Source organism: Ochotona curzoniae, unplaced genomic scaffold (assembly GCF_017591425.1).
Source record: "Ochotona curzoniae isolate NIBS_2020 unplaced genomic scaffold, NIBS_Ocur_1.0 contig_66, whole genome shotgun sequence".
Lineage (NCBI taxonomy): Eukaryota > Metazoa > Chordata > Mammalia > Lagomorpha > Ochotonidae > Ochotona > Ochotona curzoniae.
This window is the reverse complement of record NW_024466512.1, coordinates 27,216,489-27,243,574: the sequence shown is the minus strand read 5'-3', so window position 1 is coordinate 27,243,574 and position 27,086 is coordinate 27,216,489. Positions and strand designations below refer to the sequence as shown.

The window sequence follows — 27,086 nt, the reverse complement described above, 5'->3', positions numbered from 1 at the left end:
TAATATTATATTATCTGTAACATAAATTACCATTATAGACATGCTAGAGTTATTTTTAGTTTATTTAGCAAATATTTGAGTCATTCAGGGAATAGGAATCTATTTCCAGAAAAAGATGGATTGAGAATATATTTTTCAGATTTTTTCTGTAATAAATATTTGTATTTGGAAATGGTAGACTATAGCTTCTTTCATGTGAAAAATATTTGAAAATATTTTGTAAAGCTTATTTCCCAAATATATATATACATAATATGCTATCTGCTTCATTTTGAGTTCTTTGTTATAGTAAATATGTGCTTAATTTTTTTATGAAACACATAGCCATTGACACATTTTCAAATCTTTCAGTGATTCTTCATTTTGTTAATGATGCAGTTCAAGTACCTTGGCCAATGAATGGCCTTTTGCCCTCTGTGTAATTTTTCCTGATTGACATAATTGTGTTTTCTTAATCTGTGACTTTACTTTCTCCCTCTGTCTTTTTTTTTTTTTTAATACTTTATACTTACTTAAGTAACACCTAGCATTTTTGTTCCGGTTTTGATCCTACCTTTAATAAAACCCTTGTTAATTATCCACTGTGGCTGTAAATGATCTCACTTAAGAGGAACTTCATTTTTTGTTGTAAGAAAAGATAAGCAATCTCAAATATGGTAAAAGAAATGCCCTTCATTCTAGTTCAGCCCTCCATAGGAGAACATAGATTCCTCAGTATTTTCCTGTACATGTTTAAACATATGTAACCTTGGTTATCACCTCTTTTGTGTGTTAAAGAATATAATTCTAAAGGCCTGAGCCAACATTGTGGTATGTCATGCTAAGCCACAGTTTGCTCTGCCTGATTTCAGTTCTGAGTGCTTTGCCTCTGATCTAGCCGTTCACTGATGCATGTGCAAATGCAGCAAGTGATAGTCCAAGTGCTTGGGCTCCTGCACCCATGCAGGAGGCTGGGCTGGAGTTCTAAGGTCCTGGCTCTGGCCGAGTCCTGATTGTTAGAATCATATGGGGAGTCAGTCTCCCTCTCTTTGTCACTCTACCTTCCGAATAAATAAAGGAACAAATAAATAATTTTACAAATAATGCTACAGACTTAACAGCATTTAAATTTGATGATATTTTGGCAAAATGTTTCAGGAATAGTGGTATGTACTTCACATTGTATCACACTGGAAGCAGTCTGTGACTTTTGATGAATCAGTGATTCCAATATTGTTAGCCATGTTTATCCTCATAAGCCTCTTACCAAATTGTTTTTGTTGAACTCAATCTTTTCTTTTTTTATTTATGATTTTTCATGATACAGTTTTTTAGGTCTAGGGATTCATTCCTTCCTCTGCCCCTCTGCTTTCCTTTCTTCTGTTTTCCCTCCTGTCACTTTTCCCATTTATCACAATAGTGTAATCCCTTTGGCAGAAATAAGTTATTTTAGAAACAAATTATATGAGGTTTTAAACATTTATTTAAAAAAGTCCAACAGAAAAAGCTAAGTATGTCTACCAAGAACATGCTGTGTTAAATGAACTTCCCTCATTACTGTTTTTAAAGATGTATTTGTTTATTTGAAAGGCAGAGTTGGGGTGGTGGGGCAGGAGGAGAGAGGGAATGAGAGAGAGAATCTTCTATGTTGGTTCACTCCCAGAATAGTCACAGTAAACATGGCAGAGCCAGGCTAAAGCCTGGAGCCTCTATCTGGGTCTTCATGTGGATGCAAGGGCCAAGATTTTGAACTATCTTATCCTCATTTCTCGGGTTCACCAGCAGTGAACTGGATTGGAAGTGAAACAACCAGGATTTAAATCAGAGCCTTTCTGGGATGCTGGTATTGAAGGCTGAAAGGCTTAACTATCATTTCTTTTAATAGGCTTACCAGATTCAGAAACAGTTTGTAAAAGTTAGTATTTGTTAGAGTCTTTGGCCAAAGTTTTGGATAAGACGTGTTGGTAAAGTTTTTAAGTTTAAATAGCCTGGTGTGATGGCTCAATTGGTCAATGCTCCCCTTGCAAGCAATAGGTGCCAGTTCACATTCCAGCTGTACCACTTCCCATACAGCTCACTGCTTGTGGCCTGGGAAAGCAGCAGAGGACTGCCCAAAGCCTTCGGACCCTGCACCTGCATGGGAGACCTGGAAAAAGCTACTGGATTCAGATCAACTGAGCTCATGCTGATGTCGTTATGGCTATTTGGGGCATGAACTAGGTGATGGAAGATCTGCATTACAATAAAAATAAATATTTTTAAAAGAATTTAGAGTAATTAAGATAGATTCACGATAGATTAAAATTCAAAACTAAGTGTGTGGGAGGAAAAAAATTCAAAGCTAGTAGTAGACTAGAGATTCAACATTACTCTTGATAAATCTTTAAATGTAGGCGAATGAAATTCTCTTTCTTATATCAGTGTTTCCTTCATGTATTTATTTATTAAAGATTTAGTCATTTATTTGAAAGGCAGAGTTAGAGAGAGACAGAGAATGATCCATCCACTGGTTCACTTCCTGAATAGCTTTAACAACTAGTTCTGGACCACGCCAAAGCAGAAGCCAGGAGCTTTTTCTGGGTCTCTCACATGAGTGGCAGGATCTCAGGGACTCGAACCATCTGATGCTGTGTTTCCCAGGGACATGGAGAGCTGAACTGGAGGTAGAACAACTGGGACTTGAACGACCTGGTGCCCCTTAACCTGTTGTGTTACAGTGCCTGCCCCTTGTGTCAACATTTCTATCACTGATTGGCTGAAAGTTTAGAAAGCAAGTTTTTGTTGTTGTGTTGTTGCTTGTGGATTATTCAAAGCTGCATCTGGATAGCTGATACCATAGAAGGCAGTAAAGAACATCTGCCTAAAGCCTTTTCTAATTAATCTGTTGAGCTCACTTCCATCTTTCCTTCTCCTGTAACACTTTCCTTTGTATATAATATAATTCATAGTTTATGATTGCATCAGAAAAAAAGACTTTTTATGCTTGCTTTTCTTTTGTTTTTCTTTTTCTTTTTTTTTTTTTTTACCAAATTAAAGAATAAATTTTGTATGTATTTCTTACTATAGCATACTATCCTTTCTTGTACAGATCAGATGATACAAACTGAAACTTGGGAGACTGTACATGAAATCTGTTTTTGTTTACTCTAGGAATATGAAGCACGGACAGGAAGGACCTGTAAAGCACCACCCCAGTCTGCAAGACGTAAAAATTTTGAATTTGAGCCACTTTCTACCACTGCCTTGATTCTTGAGGATCGACCGTCGTAAGTATTTTACTGATCAACATGAATGCTGTTTATATTTTGAACTTAAATCAGATTGTATTCAGTGTTTCACATATTGGGATATTAGATGCAGAAAGAGATTTATTAAATTTTTAAAATTCCAAGTGCATATCTTAAATGGGGTATGTTGTTGCTGTCCAAATCCTAGGTGTATTTTCTAAGTGTCTCTACAAGGTAATAAAAGCAGTCGTAAGATTTTATGTCTGCCTTTGTTTCAACACTGTGCTCCTTAACATGATTGAACAGCTATTTTTCCTCTCTTGACGTTTAATATGTACCTAAAATGTATTTGTTCTTGCCTCTCATACCACAGAATGATTTAGTTGATCAACCACTAGTTGATTTAGTATTATTAATAATTCATTGAAAAAGATATTCATTTGAAAGGAAGAGTGACAGAAGGGGAGGGACACACACACATACACACAGTGAGCTCTTCCCTTGGGTGATGATGGCCTAGGGTGATCTGTGGAGCCAACAACTCCATCCTGGTGTCCTACAGGGTGCTAAGGGACCAGGCACTTGACTCATCTGCTGCTGCCTGCTCACACACATCCTCAGGAAGCTGATTGAGAGCAGGGTAGTTGGCACTCCAATACAGGGGTGTCACAAGCGGCAGCTTAAGCTGATGCACCACAACACTGACCCCCAAAATCCTACTTTTAGATTCTCAGCAGGACGTTTTAATTTATTCTCTTCCCATTGCTGCCCATGTTAATATTCTCTTTATTGCTACAGTTCTTTAAGATATTCTCTCATATATTATCAAACAAAATACATCTTCCATACAGCGCTTGATTCTATAAAACACTTGATTTTTAGAAGCTTTTCTTCTTGGTCTCTCTGAATGTATTTTTTTTTTTTTGAAAGGCAGGATTACACACACACAAACACACACACACACACACAAACACACACACACACACACACACACACACACACACAGAGGTAGAGTGAGGAGAGAGAATTAGTCTTTCATCTGCTGGATTGTTCCACAGTTGGCTGGGCCAGGCCTAAGCCAGAAGCCTGGAGCTTCTTTAGGAATCACATGCGATCAGTAATCTGCTGCCTTGCCAATGCATTAGCAGGGAGCTGGTTCCAGTGTGGGATGGCCAGGTCTCATACATTCATATGTACCCATATGGGATGCCAGTGTGGCAGAGGCTTAACGTATTATTCCACAATGCCAATCCCTGAGTCTGTTCTTTTTCTTTTGCAAGAATTTTCTTTCCTTTCATTGTAAAAATTTCTACCTGCCTTTGTAATTTTTCTGCTCTGCATCATTTCTAGTTATTACCCTGATGAGCTTGAAAAAGGCATCTGGAGAGGATCAGGCAGAGGTAAAATACATGTTAGATATTGGAAGGGAAGAAAGAATGGGCATATAACTACAATTTTTTTAAATTCTACTCACATTCCTTTATGCATAAGAACTGTGATTCTGATATACTTCTTTTAGGATTTGATGTATATGTTCATATTCCCTCTTCAATTCTTCAACAACATTTTTATAACTTTATGAGAATATTCAAAGTTTGATTTCAAATTTGCCCATCAGGGAAGACAATAAACCAGACCAATTCAAAGATTTCTTTCTTCAGCTTTTTAAAATTTGAATGGGCCTTTACTGGGTGGAGATTATGTGGAGAGTGAGAAACCTCCATTAACCAAGTCTTTCCATGGGACTTCTTAATCACATGTCCTTCTGGTTTAGTCTGTGGAAATTCTGATAGGGAAGAGAGAGAATGAAAGCTCAAGTCTCATTGAGTATAAAAGCCACTTGGAAATTCCCTTGTACAACAGCGCCCTTATGGCAGCCTGGGCAGGTGCCATCCATTTGACCACAGACGGACATGGACGGAACAGAGATCATTTTATAGATTCAAGCAGGTGCAAAATTGCCTGTCATTTTTGTGTGTGTTTGTGTGTGTGTGTGTTGTTTTGCTTTGTTTTGTTTGTTAGGGAAAATAGCTGTGCTTTAAATTTTTAAAATTTTTACTTTTGTTTTACATAGTTTATATATTTTAGAGGGATGCATGCCCCTGTGGGCCTCTGATTAGGTTCAGGTATGGAGGAAGGTGGATGGGATGTTTCATTTTTTCCCCTTTTTCTCTGGGGAGTGGGCAGCAGGGGTGGCTCCTCACACCCAGGGATGGGGGATAGTCTTTTGATGAGATTTTTTGATGAGATTTTGATGTAGGGAAGAGTGTTCTGAAGATGTTACTTTAGTGGTTTTGATATGTTGTTGGTTTCATTGTTTCAGGGTTGATAAATTCTTTCCAAGGCAGTTGTTTCACAGAGTCCACTTTAGTGCATCCACAGACCCAGGAACATGTTGAAAGCTTGGTCAGAATTGTCCAACCTGTTCTGCTTTCCATCCTTTGACAAGGCAGTTGACGTTTCCTGCTGGCCTAGGTGAGCTGGCTGTCAGGACCCCTGAGTGCATCTGGACATGCTGTCCCACTGCACACGCATCAGCAGCTGAGGAGGCCTAGTCCTGATTCCTGCACTCTGAGAGTGGACACGTCCTGTGATTTCCGCTCTGGCCAGGATTTGCGTCCAGTAGTCTAGTTGGGAGAGTTCCCCAAGTAACCTCAACTGGAGTCACCTCAGACCTGATTTCTACTTACACCAGCCAGCTCAGGGTCCAGTGCAGTTTGTCACCTGCACCAGCTAACTCACATGCCAGTGGATGCAAGCTCCCTGGTCAGTTCTGCCCCAAACCAATTATTACTATAATCTATATAAAAAACATTTCTTTTTGCATTTTCACATATGTAAATTAATGATCTGAAACCATTGATTTGATAAACCAAAATATAGTATGTACAAGGATTAGTTGATTATCAAATTATTAGTTAGAACAGTGTCTTATCACATTAATACATTCCAAAACTCGCTGCGCCAAAGAAGCTAGACATGGTCTAGATGAACTTCTTCATCTTTATCTTCTTTATCTTACTTACCATTTTCTTTTTCTCCTCCATCATCTTCTTCACCTGGTAAAGTTTATCATGCAAAGGGAGAGAGGGTCTGTCTTCCTTGACAGTGGCTTTCCTCCTTGCCAGAAGCTCTTCAGCTCCTCCCACTTTTTGAGGTGGGTGTGTGTCCCCATCCTTTTCTTCAACCTGAGGGCCTTTGCCCTTGGAAACCTTGAATAGCTTCTTGATTCGGTGCTCATAAAGGGCAAAGCGACACACTTTCTGGGTGTTGTCCCCCACAGACTGGGTGTGCTTGGGCCCATGGCTGTGGCTATGTGTTGCCTACTCACATGTTTGCCTACCTGTGGCATTTGTTGAGGGCCCTGACAATGGGACAGCATGGAGTCAATGGCTGCTGTAGTAGAAGCTAGATGAATTCTTTTAAAGGCAACAAATTAATCCATTGTGATAGAAATCAGAGAAGTGATTTTGTAATGTAATAGCTGGGTGGTAAATATTGAGTGCGAAGGAATCATACTGCCATTGTTGTGTCTTAGTGGTTAAGTTGCAGTCTGTGATGCCTGGGTGCCAGTTTGAGACCTGGTTGTTTGACTTCTGATCTAACTTCCTACTAGTATGCCTGGGAAAACAGTGGAAGATGGCCCACATACTTGGGATGCTGCCTCCGTGTGGAAGTCTGGATATAACTCCTGACTCCTGGAGGGCCAGGCTCTGTGTGTGTGTGTGTGTGTGTGGGTGGGTGTGTGTGTGTGTTTCCTTTTATGAAACTCTGCCTGTCAGACAAACAAATAAATCTTAAAACAGTTGTGGGTCACAAGACAATTTAATGGAATAATGGGAATTTTCTGAGTATTGCTTGGTATATTGGTAGCACAAATATATACATTTGTCAGAGCTGATCAAACTCTCCTTCAAATCTTCCATCATTCTATTATATTTAAATTGCACATTAAACAAGAAAATGTAGGCTGTCTAGTAGCAACTATAATTGAATCAAGGCTCCACTCTACTGGTAACATCAGTTCATGACTTTGGAGATGAACCATTTCTATGAGTTGGGGAGCCAGATCAGTTTCACATTGCAGTAGAAGGTTATGTTAGAAATTTTCAGATGTGACCATAAAAATAATAAGTTAATCTTTTTTAAAAGTTGATTTGGCTCAAGTAATTGTTTTTTTCCCAGAAATCTTCCTGCCAAATCTGTGGAAGAAGCCTTACGTCACCGACAAGAATATGATGAGATGGTGGCTGAGGCCAAAAAACGAGGTATAAAGTTAACTCCAAATATTACCATTGATTTCTTGATTTTGACAGATTAACCTATTAGTTTCAACAACAAGATGGATAGTAAAATTGATCAAGTGTCTTCAAGATGTTACTGAATTCTTTCTTTTCTCCATGATTTTTTTTAACTGTTAGGGAAAAAAGTGTGATACCAATATTACAGGCTTCCTGTTAACTCTTAGAAGAAAGGTGTTAGATTGACAAATCTTGAAATTTCAGTTATATGACTTAAGGTGATTACTATTTTGATTTAGAAATGAAAGTATGACTTTATGAATTTCATTTTTTATAATGTCTAGATTTTTAATTATTTTACAGTTTAATACTTTTAACACTTTAACATAACTTCCTATGTTTTGAATCTAATCTTTATGACTTATTCAGGCTCTCCATAGTCCTGTTGTATTATTTGGTTAGGCACAAAAATGTGTACTGTCATGAGTATAAATTTACATTCATTCTCTTCTCTAACAAAACAGTAATATAAGCATAATTTAATGTGTTTACTGACCATTGTTATTCAGAATAAATATATGTTAAAAACAACATAGCTGTAACTTTAGTGCACATTTTTAGAACTATGTGTTAACAGCTGATATTTTTCCTTTGATTTTAGTGATTGGTTATAATAATAGTATTCATTATGCATTTATTCAGAATTTCATTTTTAAAAAATATCCACTTATTTTCATCTGTTTGAAAGGTTGAGCAACTGAGACAGAAAGAGGTCTTCTGTCTACTGGTTTATTTCATAAGTGCCCAGAATAGCCCGGCGGCATGGCCTAGCAGCTAAAGTCCTTGCCTTGAACACACTGGGATCCCATATGGGTGCCAGTTCTAATCCTGGCAGCTCCGCTTCCCATCCAGCTCCCTACTTGTGGCCTGGGAAAGCAGTTGAGAACGGCCCAAGGTTTTGGGACCCTGCACCCGTGTGGGATACCAGGAAGAAGTTCCTGGATCCTGGCTTCAGATCGGCCCTGTGCCAGGCTGAAGCCAGGGGCTTGGAACTGGATCTGGGCCTCCCATGTGGTTGGCAGGAGCCCAAGCAATTGAGCTGTGACTTGCCATCTCTAAGGATGCGTTAGCACGGCACTGAATGAGAAACAGCCGATGCCACTGGAATTCTGAACAGCGTTCTAATATGGGATGTCATCATTCCCGACAGCAGCGTTATAGGCTGTGCCACAACAGCTGACCCAGAGACAGTCCGACAGAGATCCCCTGGCAGCCTAGTCTGGGCTGTGCTAAAGCCAGGAACCTGTAACTCAGTCTGGGTCTCCAGTGAGGGTGTCAGGGTAGCAAGTGGTTAAACCAGGGTACACCTACCAGGGTGCGCATTCACAGGAAATGGAGTCAGGACTTGAACCCACATATTTCCAAGTGGTATCTTAATGGTGGTACCAAATGCCCAACCAACTAGTTCCACTGTATGTTTCTACTTTGGAGACTCCTTGGTAGCAGAGTGTTAGAGTAAGCATAGGAAATAGAAGGCTTGTTATACTTGGATCTTTCTAAAAGGCCTAAATATTTAAGCACTAGTTAGGTTATTTTACTATGGAAAGCTTAAAGTATTTCTGACATACGCAATCAATATTTATTAATTTTATTAATGTTTATTAATTTATTAATATCTTAAGCATTGACTTTACTGTTTGGCTGTTGTTTAAAATAATTGTCAGGTGGATGATCATAAAATGTGATATGGTCAATTTAAGACTGAATTAGAAATTTTTAAGGCTTTAGCCTTAATCTGTTTGATGCTGTTTGTGATACTCTAGATTGGCCTAGGCTTAATTTCTTCGCCTGTAAAGTGTGGGAAGCAAATTATTCGATTCAAGGCTTTCAGGCCTTTCCTTCAATACTTTATTATTCTAATGCAGTGAAACCTTCCTCAGTCTGTCTCACACAGAGTCTAGGTACATGAAACAAAGTTGAGCGGTCAACAGCACAGTGGGCTGCATTCTGTATTCGAGAGCTGGCTTGTGTCCTGGATACTTTGCTGCTGATCCAGGTCCATGCTAATGTGCCTGGGAAAGCCAAGGAAGATGGCTCAGGTCCTGGGGCCCCTGCATACATGTGGGAAACCCGGATGGAGGCTGAGTCCCCTGCCTTTCCCCTGGCCCACCCTGGCCTTTGTGGCTATTTGGGGAGCGAGCCAGCAGATTTCCATCTCTTCCTCTCCCTCAGCCTCTCCTGCTACTACTCTGTCCTTCAAGTGAAAAATAAAAATCTTTACAAACACTTATTCGCATATAAAAACAAAATGGAGAGGTTTAGTTGGCCTCCTGCTTGTGTGTCAGGACAAGTTGTGGAATGTATAGGAAACAGTTTGAAAACATTTTGTCTAGCTGATCTCTGAAGTTCTCAGTGATTCTAAAGTCACATGTAAATTTTGATTTGTAATTGACTCTGTCAATATTGAAGCATGTCTTGTTCCAAAATTGTCATCTTTGATTTTAGGAGGTGTGGTATTTGTACATTTGTTTCTTGGGAGGGTGTTTTTTTTTAAATTTCAATCTAGTTGGTAAAGTGAAACACCATACTAAAAAGTGTTCATATGTTAGTAGTGGCATTGGAAAAGCAGCTTTAAAAAATGATGTGTGGGCCTGGCATGGTCACTTAGCAGCTAGAGTCCTTGCCTTGAAAGCGCTGGGATCCCATATGGGCACCGGTTCTAATACTGGTGGTCCCACTTCCCATCCAGCTCCCTGCTTGTGGCCTGGGAAACAGTGGAGGACAGCCCAAAGCCTCAGGACCCTGCACCTGTGTGGGAGACCCAGAAGAGGCTCCTGGCTCCTGGCTCCTGGCTCCTGGCTTCGGATCAGTCTAGCTCCAGCCATTGTGGACACATGGGGAGTGAATCGTAGGATGGAATATCTTCCTCTCTGTCTTTCCTCCTCTTTGTGTATCTGACTTTCCAATAAAAAAAAATGAATCTTTTAAAAAAATGATGTGTAGTTTGTCAGCATATTCATAAATCTCTTAAATGGATATTAGATTATTGCAGTTGCCTGCTTTTCCATAATTTATTCATAAAATTTTTACTTCATAGATGAGGTATGTATAAATAGAAATTTATAATATGAAATTTTCTGTTTTCAATAAAATATTTATTTGAAACAATGACAGGAAGTCAGAGAGAGAGAGAGAGAAAGAAAGAGAGGTCAATCTTTGAAGTACTCTTTGAATCCTCAGATGTCCACAACAGCCAGGTCTGGTTCAGGCCGCAGCCAGGAGCCAGTAGTCCTGCCTGGTCTCCCGCATGGGTGGCAGGAGTCTAGCGTCTAGTCTGCCTTCTCAGGAGCATTGGCAGGAAGCCAGATCAGAAGCTGAGCAGCAGAGGCTTGAATTTGCACTCTGATATGGGACGCCAGCATCAGAAATGCGGCTTAACTTACTGTATCACAACTCTGGACCTTTTCTCTTTGTTAATCCTTTTATGCTTATGGAGTGGAGGTGTTATTTTAAATTATACAAATGAAGTTGGTTTTCTTTTTCTCGTTTTCCTGCTGCTCTTCCTTCCTTTTACTCTATCATTGAAGATCCTCTTTTGAGAAATTTTCTTTATACAGTTAGGAGGTAGAAAGGAAATTTGATCTAGCTCATTTGTATTGAAATAATTCTCATTTAAAACAGAAATTAAAGAAGCATATAAAAGAAAAAGAATAATGAAGGAACGATTTAAACAGGAAGAAAATATCGCAAATGCAATGGTGATTTGGATCAATGAGATCCTGCCCAACTGGGAAGTCATGTAAGTAAGCAGACTCTTCCTCATGGAGTTTCTCTCCAAAGATGTCACCTTTCCAGTTTCATGTTTCTGTTGCTTCTAGCTTGTATTTTATGCTTTGGCTAAGTTGTATTGTTACTCACTACCTGAAAACCTCCATGTTTAGGCCTTTACTTTTCTGATTCACCCAGTCCCCAATACCTTCTCCTCTTACCACCCTCTATGTCTGTGAAAAGCTTGCCTATGTTCTTAGCTCTATCTGAAATGTCTGTTGATTCATGAAATATTTAGTCTCTTCTTTACCATAGTTTCTTAAGTTTAGGCTGTCATTAATTATCACATTCAGTATTCATGAAATAGCAGGTTTTGGGAAAGAATATATTAAAATGTAAATTTGTAAGGTTCATTTATTACATATTATCCATTAAAGTAATAAAAATGCCTTTCTCAAAATCAAAGAACTAGTGGTATTTATGTAAAAATACTCCATCACCATACTTTGAGGCTAATATATTTCTTGCTTTATTTTTCTACTTTTGGATAACATTTTTATATGTGTTTTTTTTTTTCTCTGTACTGGAGAGTGCAAGATATCACTTGGAATGCCTAGTGTGGGATGTACATTGAGAATTTGTTCAATATTGATACAGTGTGACTGATACTGTAGTTCCCCCTTAAAATCATAGGATTCAGTTGTCTACCAATAGTCTTTGCAGAGATGAAAATATCAAGTAGAAAGTTTTATAAAATGTCTTATGGTTTTAGGTTGTACACTTTCTTGAGAAGTGTGATAAAATCTTGTGCCATTGTGCTTTATCTCAGGCATAAATCATTCCTTTGTGCAGTGTGTCCATGAATATGCTATCTACTGTTTAGTCACTTATTAGTTGTGTCTTTTATGAGATTAACAGTTACCAAATTTAATGATAGTCCCAAACCATAAGAGGAGGCTGCTAATATAGATATGATCAAGAGAAGCCAGAGATGAAAGTACAGAATGATTTGAAACGTTACCACATATTCCTAACTTTTATTACAATACATTGTTGTAATTATTCTATTTTCTTACTAATATTGATCTGTTAATGTGCCTAATTTATAAATTAGACTTTACTGTAGGAATGTATATGTAAGAAAAAACCATAAATTGGGTTTGGTGCTGTGTAGCGTCAGGCATCCTCTGGGATCTGGAAATAGATTCTCTAAAGAAAAGAAGAGACTACTGTTTTACATTAGATTCTTTGCACGAGTAACTGCATTTGATTTTTACAAGTTTTCCAGGTGTGTGTTTTTGTGACCTTTATGTTAAAGGTTAGCTCGCAGTCAGAGAGGTTACCCGATCTGCCCAAGGTTATACAATTAATGAATGTTCAAGCTAAATTTGAACTTGGATCTGTCTGATTCTGAAACCTGCATTCTTTCAGGTTTCTACTCTCCCAGAAAGATGAGATCTTTCTTTAAATTCTTGGTTAATTTTTTTAGTACTACGTTAGCATTTTAACCCCTTTTATTCTCTCTCTGTATGTGTGTGTGTGTGTGTGTGTGTGTGTATGTGGGTGTGATTTTCTGTGTATTTCTGATTCACTTATTGTATTCTTGATATGAATGGCATGTCTCAAAAAGAGTTGCCTTTTGATGATTATTATCTGTATTTGAAGCACTATATATTTTGTACATTTTTGTTGCATACAAGAATGAACTCAGGGAAAGAATCATACTGAACTCTCCAGATTGTTAAAAATCATCTGATAATTTGGCCATAGATGAGGTAAACCAGAATGCAACTAGTATTTTTGGTATAAAGAGTAATTTTCTTCTTTTTTCTCCTTTAATTCTAGGCGTAGTACAAGAAGAGTTCGAGAATTGTGGTGGCAAGGGTTGCCCCCTAGTGTTCGTGGGAAAGTTTGGAGTCTAGCTGTAGGAAATGAACTAAATATCACTCCTGGTTTGTATTCTCTGTTCAGTTATTCCCACACCTACAAAGATTCATCTGTGGATTTATGGGGTAGATTAGTAAAATCACTATTATACACATTACCATATATGTCATTATAAGAGCATGCTCTCTACCAATTTTATATGAATTATTAAGTTACTGTACTTTATGTCATATAAATAAGATTTGTGTCTTTTTCTTTGGTTTATAACCATCAATAAAATTCTTGACATTCAGATATAACATTATTTCAGAAACTTCTGGATTCTGTGTGACAGTGGATGAACAAGTAAATGGAAGGATAAAGAAATTAATTAAGAAAAAACTTCTTTACTCATGAAAACATAAATATTGGGGCAGGCTAGAAGGTTCTTATTTCTCTTCAAACCAGGATTGTTGATTTTGAAATTCTGTTTTAATGTTTACAAACAAAAAAATAAGTTAGAATACTCAAGAAGTTGTCTTATTTTCTTGTTTCTTGAAACTTTCACAGATATAAGTATAGTATAAAGTAGTTTTGAAGAACTAAAAATAAGGTTTTTATAAAATTGGGATAACCTAAGACAGAAGAAACATGAAACGATTAACATGCGAAATCTTCGTAGTAATGTTGGGCAGTGCTGCCAAAGAAAGGCATAGGATCTCCAGCATCACAGTTAAAGTAATCTATGTTGTTTTTGCTTAAATTTCTTTCATAGTTATAAAAATATCCAATTGGTAATAGCATACAAATGTTAAGCCTCTTCTGTACAAATTGCTGTTCTTGTTACTACTAAGCACTGTTACCTATTTGGTCTTTTTTTCGAAGTGCATACAAATTTCTATGTTTATGTTATGATTTTAAAGTATGCTGTATTTTCTTCATTTTTCCACAGTGTTTGATGCCTTATTCTGTGGCTTTTTCACACTGTAATCTATCTCAAACATCCTACCATCTCAGTACATATGTGTCTTATTGACACTAAAGCTACTTTTTATTCTACCATTTAATTATCAATTATTTGATCATTTTCTTTATGATAGGCACATTAATGATGCATACAAAACCAGCATCAAAATATATTGTTTTTTGACTCTCTCAAATTGGAAGAAATCAAATGAACGAGAACTACCGAAATGGGGTTGTGATTTAAACTAATTTAAAAATATTATTATCAAAAGTCTTAAAAAGAGCCCAGTGCAATAGCCTGACAGCTAAAGACCTTGCCTTGAATGTGCTGGGATCCCATATGGGTGTCATTTTGTATCCCTGCGGCCCTGTTTCCCATCCAGCTCCCTGCTTGTGGCCTGGGAAAGCAGTTGAGGACGGCCCAAAGCCTTGGGACCCTGCACCTGCGTGGGAGACCCAGAAGAGGTTCTGGGCTCCTGGCTTTGGATCGGCTCAGCTCTGGCCATTACAGCTGCTTAGGGAGTGAATCATTGGACGGACGATCCTCCACTCTTTCTCTCAGTAAATCCGATTTTCCAATAAAAATAATAAATAAATCTATTTTTTAAAAGTCTAAAAAAATAAATTTTTGTGTCTTTATTCCAGCTTAGAGTAGTAGCAAGAATTGACTGCAAAAACTGCTTTGCAAGAGCCTTCATTGCAGCAGTCAGCACTATGTATAACTAGACAGTATTAGAGCAAAAATCTGGATATTTGTAATCTTAAAAATGATAACTTTAGAGATCATAATAAATAATTTAAATTTTTATTGGTATCGCATGATGAATGAGCACGTTATTTATTTATTTATTTTTTTAAAGATTTATTTATTTATTGGAAAGTCAGATATACAGAGAGGAGGAGAGACAGAGAGGAAGATCTTCCGTCCGATGATTTACTCCCCAAGTGAGCTGCAACGGCCGATGCTATGCCGATCCGAAGCCAGGAGCCAGGAGCTACTTCCGGGTATCCCACATGGGTACAGGGTCCCAAAGCTTTGGGCCTTCCTCGACTGCTTTCCCAGGCCACAAGCAGGGAGCTGGATGGGAAGTGGGGCTGTCAGGATTAGAACCGGCGCCCATATGGGATTCCAGGCGTGCAAGGTGAGGACTTTAGCTGCTAGGCCACGCCGCCGGGCTCTTTTTCTGTAATCCCTCCTTCCACATAAATCTGCTTAAAAATAAATACCTGAAAGCACATGTGTATCTACAAATAAGGAAAACCTCTCATATAAGGAATTTAGCTTGAGTCTGGTGCGATAGCCTGGTGGCTAAATCCTCACCTTACACATGCTAGTATCCCATCTGGGCACTGGTTTGTCTTCCGGCTGCTCCACTTCTGATCCAGCTCCCTGCTTATGGCCTGGGAAAGCAGGTGAGGACGGCCCAAAGCATTGGGACCCTGCACACACATGAGAAAAGCTCCTGGCTTTGGGTTGGCTCAGCTCTGGCTATTATGGCTACTTGGGGAGTGAAGCAACAGATATAAGATCTATCTCTCCATTCTGTACATTTGCCTTTCCAGTAAAAATAAAATAAATCTTTAAGAAGTGAGTGTCCTGGTGTTATAGACGGGTTCTGGATAGTAGTATGTCAACATTGTTGTTTGAGTAATAGAGGTTTTTTATTTTTTTTGGTGTTCTGTCACTGTGTTAGAAATTAAAGACAATTAAAATATGAGAATTTGGGGAAAATTTTCAATTTTTTCTGAAGGTCCTTAGGCCCTTAGACCAAAGCTATGAGAAGGGTAAGCAGCTTTAGATAGCAATATCAAAATGAAGAAACCAACTTTAGGCAATAAGGAGAAGGGGCATTTATTGAGAGATCTAGAAGGTGCTAGGAACTTTACTTAAATCAAGTTCTTTAGTCATCAGTAACCCTGTAAGTAGATGTTATTTTTCTCCAGTTTACAGATGAAGAAAGGCACGTGGGAGTGGTTAGCTGAGTTTGTTGCCGTGCCACAGCCAGTGATGGAGCGGGAATGTGAACACAGGAGTGCTGTCCGCTGACTCTCAGCACAAACACCTCTCCCTGCCCCTAGATTCTTTCACAGGAGCACTCAGCAGTGTTTCTGTTCTCTTATTCTGTCATGAATGCTTCTGGTAGTGAGGTATTTTAGTGTGCCACTTTTGATATCTGCCACATCAGGGAAAAGTAAAATGTGAATACATTTGTTTCTTGTTGTTAATTTTTTTTGTCTCTTGTCCTAGAACTTTATGAAATCTTCCTCTCAAGAGCAAGAGCACGGTGGAAAAGCTTCAGTGAGACAAGTTCAGAGAGTGATACAGAAGGTGCGATGTCTGTTTTTAAAGAGCAATTTTAGAATGAGAATCCAGCCACAGAAAAAAGAAATGTGTGCTGTGTGTCAGGAACTGTGCTGATTGCCTTATATCAACGCTCTGACTTTATAGTAGGTGAATAAAATAAGAGGAAACTGAGGCTTAGTTACCTAGGAAGCCGGGAAGCTGGGGGTCGGGTGCAAGTTTCTTAGACTCCAGGGCCCACGACTTACAGCACAGCAGTACGGCTAACGGGACCAAGGAGTTTTAGGTCACATTTTTAAGGATTTTACACACCTTGCTTGTGACTTTTTGTCTCTCCCCATCTACTGACATTTATTCATTCCTTAGTGTATTATTCATAATTCTTATCATATCATCTTAATTTTTCTTTTTTTACTTTTCCTCTACCCTCATCATGTTTTTTTCCCAAGTAATTTGGGAGAAAACAGCCCTTACTTATTTCTTTACTTACATATATTTTTTATTTTACTGATCTTTATATAGTTGATTAGGGCTCAAAGGATCCAGGGCTACAGGAAAGTTGGTAAGACCATTGTTTCCACATTTTCTTCTATGACTGCTAGGGCACTGGCCCACTCCAAAATTGTCCTCTTTTTTGATTATAGGTTCCCCTCAAATGAGGTGCTCTTCTAAATACCATGTGTCTTAGAATGCCCACCTTCTTGTACTCAGCAAAAAGCCCATAGGGAAAAAACCAAATATACATTCTGGCTCTTTCACATTCCTAGCTATCATAATAGTCTTATTTGGTCATGAAAAGCTTTTCTGGTTTATATCTTACTAAGCCAAGTGCCAATTTGCCCATGGCAAATTCAGTCCTAAGCTGATTCTCAGTCTCGGCTGATGCCCTCAGGAAGAAGTGTTAAGAGCCATTTTTCTAGGAAAATCCCTCCCTTCTGCAATTTAAATATTTCAGACCTCTCATATCTACAGCTTTCTGATAATTTTTAACATGTTATTATTTGTGATTATTTGTCCTCATTACTAGTGTGGTAATGACAGTGTTTATCTTCTGTAAAAGCTAGAATCAGAAATCTTTAAGTAACTTTCTAACAAGTATCTATATAGATTTTTTTCTGTGAAACTAAATTGTAGCAAAAGCCTGGTGACAATTCTTGAAACTTCATCATTCATTTTGTAACTTGCCTAAATTAACGCATATACTGTTGTGATTATTCTATGCTTACACAATAGAAGTTGTTACTGTCAATTGAGATTATTTACATTTTATGTACTTGGCAAATGCAGGTGTGTCTATTGCTGATCGAGAGGCCAGTCTGGAATTAATTAAGTTGGATATATCCCGTACATTTCCATCTCTCTACATCTTTCAGAAGGTGAAGTTTTCTAATTAGCTTATAACTACTTTTTTTTTTTACCTTCCATATCAATATTACGATTTCTCTAAATATGTAGGGTTTTTTTTTGAAGGAAAACTATAAGACTTTGAGCCGTTACGTAAAAAATATGAAAAATTTAAAGTAAGAAATTTAAAGGCATCTGTTATTTTATCCCAATGACTGAAATATCTTAGAGTTGGTACGGCATTATACTTTGTGTGTAGTGGGTAGGTACTTGGTATATCGCTTCTTGGCCTTTTGGCTAAGATCAAGCGTGGTATGTATTTGATATATTTTTACTTCAATAAATTTCTCTGTTTTACTTTTTATTCTATAAAGTACTTGAATTCTTAATATTTTTATTTGGTGTATTGGTGAAACATAAAGACCTTTGTCCCATCGATTAATATTTTCAGTTTTACCATTCAGGAATAGTTTACTTTTTTTGTGTAAAGCTTGTTAGGAAGTTGCTTGCTTTTTATGAGATGCAAAATGACTACATTTTATATAAACTTTGCATTAGACTGAAGGTTTTTATACACCTCAGATTCCTCTAACTTTAGATTGTTTAAAAAGAGATAGAACTTTTAAATGTTGAGATTAAAATTTTAATGTGACAGTGTAGCTTTGTAGGTTGTTGCTGAATTAGATAAAATGAAATCATGTGTAGTCATCAAACTAATATGGTACCAAATATGAATTATTTGAAATATTGTTTGCAAAATATATACTTTGTATCTATCAAGTGATGATTTTTTAGAGGATTATTTTAATTAACAAGTTAAAAATATCTTGGCAGTGAACTTAGAGTATTTCTGGCAACTGTTCAGTACGCTAAAACTAGTCATTTGGGAAATGTTACACTTGAGTGACATGTAATGTCAATTAACCGTGAGACAATTATTTGTATATTTTCAATTTTCTTTCCTAAGGGTGGTCCATATCATGATGTTTTACATAGTATCTTAGGGGCATACACATGTTACAGACCTGATGTTGGTTATGTAAGTATTTGTTTAAATTTGTTATTTAAAGTACATTTTATCTAAATTCTTATCAAAACATATTGCATTAGAATTCATATGTCTTTATGTTTTCCTTGGGCTTACCAGTTTACCCAGAGAGGAATTTTTTATATAACCCTCCACAAGCTTCCTGGAAGTGCTGTGGGATTTGACCATTCAGTTTGTGAACTTTAATTCTGCACCTGTCAGTAGAAGACCTTGGTCCTGTTCCCTCATCTTTTCCCTGATTTTAACTCTGGAGAATAAACTTACTTCCTGCAGCTAATGAAAGAACAGGCACCTATCTATAGGGGGTAGGGAAGAGGTGCTTCATTCGCAGCCCCTGAATCTATTTTTAGCCTTATTCCTGAATTTCATAGGTACCTGGTATATTAAATTCTTGAGCGTTACATTGTTTTTTGCTGAATTGTCTTCTTGGTTATTGTCTTTCTCCTCTTAAGATATTTAATGTTCTCTAATTATTTGACTTCTAATTTCTAAAATGCTGTTTACATCTTTTAATGACTGCTCATATCCTTTTCTATTCTCTCTGTCCACTTAATACTTATTTTTTCTTTCTTGTCATTTCATTTGGATTTTTGGAGGTAACAAAGAAATGAGTATTCAATTGCTGTGTTTAGCTGAAAGTCATAAAACCTTTCATCTGTTAAAAAAAAGAACATTAGAGATCTTGCTGTAATGTGGCCACTTTATTCTCTTCATTCGTATGTTTTAATGCTTAAAGTTTAGGAAGAGAAAACAATAAACAAATAAACAAATCATGTCATACTAAAAGATGATAAGTACTGTAGGAATTGTGGCATTGACAAAAGGGAGAATTGCCAGGTTTGGGGTCGGATATGTTGTAGTATTAAAAAAGGTATTTGCGGGGCCTGTGCTGTGGCCTAGTGAATAAAGCCACTTCCTGTGTCACTGGTGTCTATAAAGGTACTGGTTAATGTCCCATTTGCTCTGAATTCTATTCAGTTTCCTGATAATGGCCTGGGAAAACCAATGGAAGACGGGGACTCAGGTATTTGAACTCTTGCCACCAATGTGAGAAAACTTGGTTGAAGCTCCTGGCTCCTGGATTTTGCCTCGCTCAGCCCTAGCTTTTGCAGCTGTCTGGGGAGGCAGCTAGTAAAAATCTCTCTCTCTCTTCTTCTGTGAAACTCTTTCAGATAAATAAACAAATCTTGAAAAAAAAAAAAAGATAATTCTAATGTAGAAAGTGAAATTTGAACCAAGACTTATTCAATTCTCTTGCTTCTATGGTCTGTAAAAGAAATGTAAAACATTATATTTGGCTTGGATGTGTTTAGTTGGCATTTAAATGTTTGACCATCAGTTAAATTATGAAGGAGTTAGCTTTAACACTAGTTAATTTTGCCTTTTTTTTTAAAAAAATAAAATTAGGTAATTAAGTACTATAATGATTTTATGTATCAAATGTCATTCGTATATGATGATACATATATTTCATTGTATATCATCATTCATTTAAAGGAAAATGTATTAACATCTTGTAGTATTTAACATTTTTGGGCCTGGCGGCTAAAGTCTTTGTTTTGCATGTGCTGGAATCCCATATGGGCACCGGGTCTAATCCTGGGAGCCCTGCTTCCCATTCAGGTCCCTGCTTGTTTCCTGGAAAAGCAATTGAGGATGGCCCAAAGCCTTGGGACCCTGCACTGGTGTGGGAGACCCAGAGGAGGCTCCGGGATCCTGGCTTTGGATCAGCTCAGCTCTGGCCATTGTGGTTATTTGAGGAGTGAATCAGCAGATGGAAGATCTTTCTCTCTGTCTCTCCTCCTCTCTGTAAATCTGACTTTCCAATAAAAAAATAAATATTTTTTTTAAAAAAAGGATTAAAATGTTTAAATTTTTAAAAACTTGCATCTGTTTTATTTCTGCCAGTTAATTTTATTTGTATGTAGTATATGTAATTTTATTTTATTTGTATGTAATATATATAATTTTTTACTTAAGTCTTTTATAAGCACCTAATTGTATTTCAGTGAATTAATGAAATAGATGCAATATTTTTTCTGAGGCACATAAGCTTTAAATAATGACATTTTTTCTGATTTTTGAATTTTATTATTTATTAAGATCAAAAGAAAGATCTTCCATTTGCTGGTTCACTCCTGAAATGGCTGCAGTGGCTGTTCCTGAGCTGATCCAAAGCCAGGAGCCAGGAGTTTCTTCCAGGTCTCCCATGTGAGTACAGGGTCAGACACTGGACCATCCTCGACTGCTTTCCCAGGCCATAAGCAGGGAGCTGGTTTGGAAGTGGAGCAGCTGGGACTTGAACTGACACCCATATGGGATTCAGGTGCTTGCAAGGGGAGGATTATCTGATTGAGCAATTGCATCGGGCCCAACTGATTTGTTTTATTACAATTACTCGAATATAGATGACAAAACATGAATATGTTAGAGAAATTTGGTAAATAAAAATTCTAAGTGATTACAGCACTGTCTTTGGCAGCATTTTAAGTGGTACATATTACTTCTAATAAATGGTTCATTACATTCAATTAGACAGTTTCAATCCCTTTTGTTTACTTTGCTACCATTACTTTACAGATGATTAGCCTAATGCCCTTTTCATCCATTCAGCACATGTTGTGATACCAAGAGCGGAGAGTACTAAGAGTAACAGATCACTGCAAATTTAGTGATGTTAGACATTTATTTTAAGATATGTTTTTGCTTATTTGAGAGGCAGAGGGATGGACAGAGCAATAGTCTTCCCTCTACTGATTACTCCCCAAATGGCCACTGTGGTTGGGGTTGGGTCAGGTCAAAGCCAGAAACCTGTGCTTCATCCTGATCTCACATGTAGGTGACAGAAGCCCAAGTCCTTGGGCTGTCTTCGCTGCCTTCCAAGGAGCTGGACTGGAAGTGGAGCAGTTGGGACTTAGAGCAGTGATCTATGGAATGCTGGCATTGCAGGAGGCAGTTTAACTCACAGTGCCACAGTCCTGGCCCTAACTTAGAGACTTTAAACAACCCAGCACAATACAAGTCTATTACCTAATAGTTCTGAAAGTCAGAAGTCTGAAACAGGTATCACTGGGTTCAAGTCAAGGTGTTGTCAGGACTGTGGTCCCTCTGGCAGTTCCAGGGAAGTGTTCCTTTCCTGTCTAGACATTGCCTGTCTTCATGGCCCACTACCACTGTCTTCAAAGCCAGCCATTTAGCAATTTTTCTGACTCTCCTGTCTTCCTCTTTCACTTCTAAGGGTCACCATGATGATTATTTTGGACCTACTTTGATTTTCTAGGATTATCTTCCTATCGTTAGATCCTTATTTGATCTTAGCTTGAAGTCTCTTTCCCTGTGCTGTAACATTTTCACAGATTGTGGGGAATAGGGCATGAGCTTCATCTGAGGGCAGTTATTCTGTCTTCATGGCCCCTGTCCTCAGTCTGCAGAGAACTCAGAAGAAGCTAGAGAAGGATAACAAAGACACATTGAACCACAGAAGTGAAAGGCGTGCTGCTACAAGGATAGGAGATTAGCTGCATGACTTTATAGTATGTGTCATTGATCATGTTTGCACTGTAGTGCTCTAGTGATGAAATGGGGTCCACATTGACATGCATTTAAGGTAATTAGGGAGCTGATAGGTAGTGATTGTGAACCTCTCTTCCAAAGGATTAGGAAGAAGCGATGAAGGTATCATTGTAATTATTCCCAGAAGTCTGTTGTTACAAATGGCTGCTAGAAATGAGTGCTGGATTCCTTTTAATTAAACAAATGTATAGTAACTACTGAGAACTGATGGGCATCACATGGTTTAGTCTTTTCCTGAAGCTTGTGCATAATGTAAATGTATCCTCCTTCCAAATACATAATATTCCCATTATGAATTTTTTACTTCAGCTGGGCAGGTTCTGTTTTATCTTTACGCATACTTTTCCATCTCAGAATGCTTCATTTCTTTCCCTCTATTTCTTTCTCCTGCATTCCTAAGAATCCAGGCTTGCTTTCTCTATTGCCACAACACTTTTCCTTCTTGGAATTTCAATATTACATCTCAAAGACATCTTTATTTTGGTTCATTGTATTTTGCAATGTCACTTTGTAGGAGTATAATTAAATTAGCTGTGTAGAATGATAATTGTAATTTTGATTGATTTCCTTTTGAAGGTCCAGGGAATGTCCTTCATCGCAGCAGTTCTCATTCTCAATTTGGAAGAAGCAGATGCCTTCATTGCATTTGCAAATCTGCTGAATAAGCCGTGCCAGTTGGCTTTTTTCCGTGTGGATCATAGCATGGTAGGAACATTTGGAAATGGGTTGGGTTTTCTTTTGTATGTTGGTTTAGTCTCTGTCTCCTCTTAAAATGAAAAAGTAATCATTGAAACCCAAGACAATATCATCTAATATAAACTTTATTTTGCATCGTAGTTTTATAATTGTTTGATGAGTATATTCAGAATGAGATACTAATAAGTAGGGTTTTTCTGTTAATGTTTAAGAATTTAATTTCTCTATTTTTAGAATCTGCCTGTTGATATTGATTTTTTCCATATGCAGATGTTGAAATATTTTGCAACATTTGAAGTATTCTTTGAAGAAAATCTCTCCAAACTATTTCTTCATTTTAAGTCTTACAGTCTTACACCAGATATATACTTGATAGACTGGTAAGTCATGACATACATAGTGTAAATAATAAAAAGGAAACAGAGTTTGACTTTACATGGCTAAAATACACCTTATGCATAGTATCAAGCATTGTGTGAACCTTCCCTTTTGTAAAAGATTTAACTAATTGATTGATTAAATTTATTTGGATATTTATTTTTATTGGAAAGTCAGATATACAGAGAGGAGGGGAGACAGAGAAGAAGATCTTTCATCTGATGATTCACTCCCCAGGTGACTGCAACAGCTGGGCCTGTGCCGATCCAAAGTCAGGAGCCAGGAACTTCCTCCAGGTCTCCCATGGGGGTGCAGGAACCCAAAGCTTTGGGCTGTCCTTGACTGTTTTCCCAGGCCACAAGCAGGGAGCTGGATGGGAAGCAGGGCTGCTGGGATTGGAACCAGCACCCATATAGGATCCCACCGCGTACAAAGAGAGGACTTTAGCCACTAGGACACTACACCGCGTCCATATTTATTTTATTTTTCTTTTCTTTTTTTTTTTTAAAAGATTTATTTTATTTTTATTGGAAAGGCGGATATACAAAGAGGAAAAACAGAGAGGAAGATCTTCCATCTGATGGTTCACTTCCCAGGTGACCGCAACGGCCAATGCTATGCCGATCTGAAGCCAGGAGCCTCTTCTGGGTGCAGGGTCCCAAAGCTTTGGGCCGTCCTTGACTACTTTCCCGGGCCACAGGCAGGGAGCTGGAAGGGAAGTGGGGCTGTCGGGATTAGAACTGGCGCCCATATGGGATCCCGGGCGTGCAAGGCGAGGACCTTAACCACTGCGCCACCGTGCCGGGCCCTATTTTATTTTTCATTGTGCTGGGCCCTTTATTTTGTTTTGATTTGAAAGGCAGATTTACTGAGAAGAGAGACAGAGAGATCTTCCATCTGCTAGCTTACTCCCCAAAAGACCAGAGTGGCCTGAGATGAGCTGATCTGAAGCCAGGAGCCAGGAGCCAGGAGCTTTCTCCAGGTTTCTCATGTAAGGCCAGAGGCCCAAGGACTTGAGCCATCCTCTGTGGCCCTCCCAGGACACAGGCAGGGAGCTAGATTGGAAGTGGAGCAGCTGGGAGGGACTCAGAGACCATATGAGATACTGGCGCAGCAGGTGGATGATTTGACTGTGTACTGGCCCCTGTTTTATATTTTTATAAAAATATATATTAAGATCCCAGCGTGTTGGTTTAGTGGCTAACGTCCTCACCTTGAATGCGCCAGGATTCCATATGGGCACCGATTCTAATCCCAACAGCCCGGCTTCCTATCTGGCTCCCTGCTTGTAGCCTAGGAAAGCTAGTCAATGATGGCCCAAAGCCTTGGGATCCTGCACCCACATGGGAGACCTGGAAGAGGCTCTGGGCTCCTGGCTTCAGATTGGTGCAGCCATGGCCATTGTGGTCACTTGGGGAGTGAATCATTGAACGGAAGATCTTCCTCTCTGTCTTCCTCCTGTCTTTATGTCTGATTTTGTGATAAAAATAAATAAATCTTTTTTAAAAAATACTATATTAATAAAATGTTTGTTTTGAAGATAATACTAAGAGGAAGTTACTATTATCTTTAGTCTATTAATGAGGAAAATGGCACAAAGTGAAAACAAATATTATGCTTAATTAATTCAAGTAAAAAGTGACACTTTCAACATATAAATACAGATACTCTGATTTAGGAGCCCATACAGATTAAATGGTTTTATCATTCTTGTTTGTTTTAAGCATTAATTTTTAAATTTACAAATTCACATAAGTTTATGATACACTAATTTTGTACCGTTCAGATGTGAAGAAGCCATATGTATTTGCCTTTTTACCCTAATTAAGCATTGTTCTTTTTCCAAAGAGATGCTTAAGGAATGATTGAGTCGATGAATGAAAAATCTCAGTGATGACTTTTCTGCTTGTTTTAGGATTTTTACGCTGTACAGCAAATCCTTACCACTTGATCTGGCCTGCCGAGTGTGGGATGTATTTTGCAGAGACGGGGAGGAGTTTTTATTTAGGACTGGTTTAGGAATCCTTCGATTATATGAAGATATTCTTCTACAGATGGACTTTATTCATATAGCACAGTTTCTAACAAAATTGCCAGAAGATATCACATCAGATAAACTGTTCAGCTGTATTGCAGCCATTCAGATGCAGAATAGCACCAAAAAATGGGCTCAGGTAGAGTGACATTTTCCTGCCTATTAAAACTGTGGTGAAGCAATCAGTTGACTTTTTGTAAGAGTTATTCCTTTCTCAAATGTTAGTGCCTATATTTAAAAAATACAACTTTTAAATATGTAAAAAGACTTTTAAAGACTTGAAGAAGCAAGAGTTTAAATTAGTTTGTCTCTCTTTCACTTAACCAGGATTATGATTTATTGTTATGTAGGTCCAGGAATGTTTTGGGAATTATAGAAGTACCACCTATGAAAATCTTTTATTTGCCAGAGTGCTTATCTAATTTTTTTTAGCATTTGAAATAGAGAAAATGTTTATTAAACAATTGCCACATACTAAGAGTTTGCATGGAAAGAAGATGATGTAAGATCTTAGCCTTTTAAAGGCTTTCTCTTCTTAGAGAAGCAAATACAGCAAATACACTGGCAATACTAAGTGGTCTGCCAGAAGCATCATAACATGATTTGTGAATGATACTGACAGTGCTGCTGGAAGTTCAGTTTTATTTCTTATGAAAATGGACTAAATATTAATCCAGAAAATGTTCTGTTTCTCAGTAGTAGTTTTGGAATATCTGGCCGTTAGTAAACACTGGACTCTGATTGCATTCAGTCAAACTCAGTGTAAGAAAACAAGGAGATTTGAGAATGGCAATGTTTTAGGGGACAGATTTAAGTATATTAGAGCTTGCTCGTGTTTCTAAGTTACGATTACTTAAATTTACTTAATGTGGGTGATTTATTTTGAGGATTAATTTTTATTCTGTATAATTCCTAGGTCTTCGCGTCTGTAATGAAGGATATTAAAGAAGGAGACAAGAACAGTAGTCCTGCTCTGAAAAGCTAATCTTCAGAAGTAACAGGCTAACTGAGCATGAGATTCTTTTGGATAAATTTTGTTTCCTAGGTTGGAAGCATGGAAGAAAATGTTGAGAGAAATTGAAAATAATCAGGATGTGGAAAACTGCTGACTTTAAATTCCATGACTTAAATTAAATAAGTAATTTATTGACAGTATTAATGAAAAAGTATTTTGTAGGGAAAACCATTTTTCAGTGAAAAAAATTTAAGTGGCTACTTTATACTCCAAAATTTGGAGTGAATAGTTTAATGCAATAACTTTTTAAAATAGCTTCAGGAATGATTCAGATTTTTACATTTCCTTTCTTAACAGTTACCACAGTGGCACTTGTAGGTCAGAGTAGGACAGTTAAATACTACTTTAACTTACGGAAATATGATAGTACAGATATTATCGTCAGCTCTAGTCCCTTGAAGATATTATAGACAAGGAATATGTAACTCTGGTTGTAAAGTAAGTCACGGAAGTTGTCACTTACCTTCCTTCACAGACTGGGGCAAATTTGCGTTATGTGGGAACTAAGGAATATTGATGGGAGATTAATTATTTGTTTAGACATTTTCCCCACAATAACCTGTCTGGTTTTGAAAGTAAATTCTTTCCTTCTTAAGGAATTCCTATTACTCAAGGAATTTTGTCCCCCTCTTTTTTTTTTCTAGTTTA

The 27,086-nt window shown here is 37.7% G+C and overlaps 1 protein-coding gene across 4 annotated transcripts in view; it reads left to right on the top strand.

The window, feature by feature from the left end:
- TBC1D12 (TBC1 domain family member 12) overlaps nt 1-26,696 on the top strand; it is a 66,673-nt gene extending 39,977 nt beyond the window's left edge. Inside the window, exons 3-13 of one of the 4 annotated variants that reach the window (XM_040992431.1) lie at nt 3,130-3,245; nt 7,392-7,474; nt 11,129-11,246; nt 13,061-13,167; nt 16,296-16,376; nt 17,637-17,725; nt 18,661-18,732; nt 22,891-23,019; nt 23,281-23,390; nt 25,304-25,562; nt 26,340-26,696. In XM_040992431.1, the coding sequence (XP_040848365.1) occupies nt 3,130-3,245; nt 7,392-7,474; nt 11,129-11,246; nt 13,061-13,167; nt 16,296-16,376; nt 17,637-17,725; nt 18,661-18,732; nt 22,891-23,019; nt 23,281-23,390; nt 25,304-25,562; nt 26,340-26,408 (1,233 nt within the window). In that variant the 3' untranslated portion in view covers nt 26,409-26,696. The remainder of the gene's footprint in view (nt 1-3,129; nt 3,246-7,391; nt 7,475-11,128; nt 11,247-13,060; nt 13,168-16,295; nt 16,377-17,636; nt 17,726-18,660; nt 18,733-22,890; nt 23,020-23,280; nt 23,391-25,303; nt 25,563-26,339) is intronic. The other 3 variants (XM_040992434.1, XM_040992432.1, XM_040992433.1) reach the window with 3 other exon arrangements.
- Nucleotides 26,697-27,086: the final 390 nt, after the last annotated feature.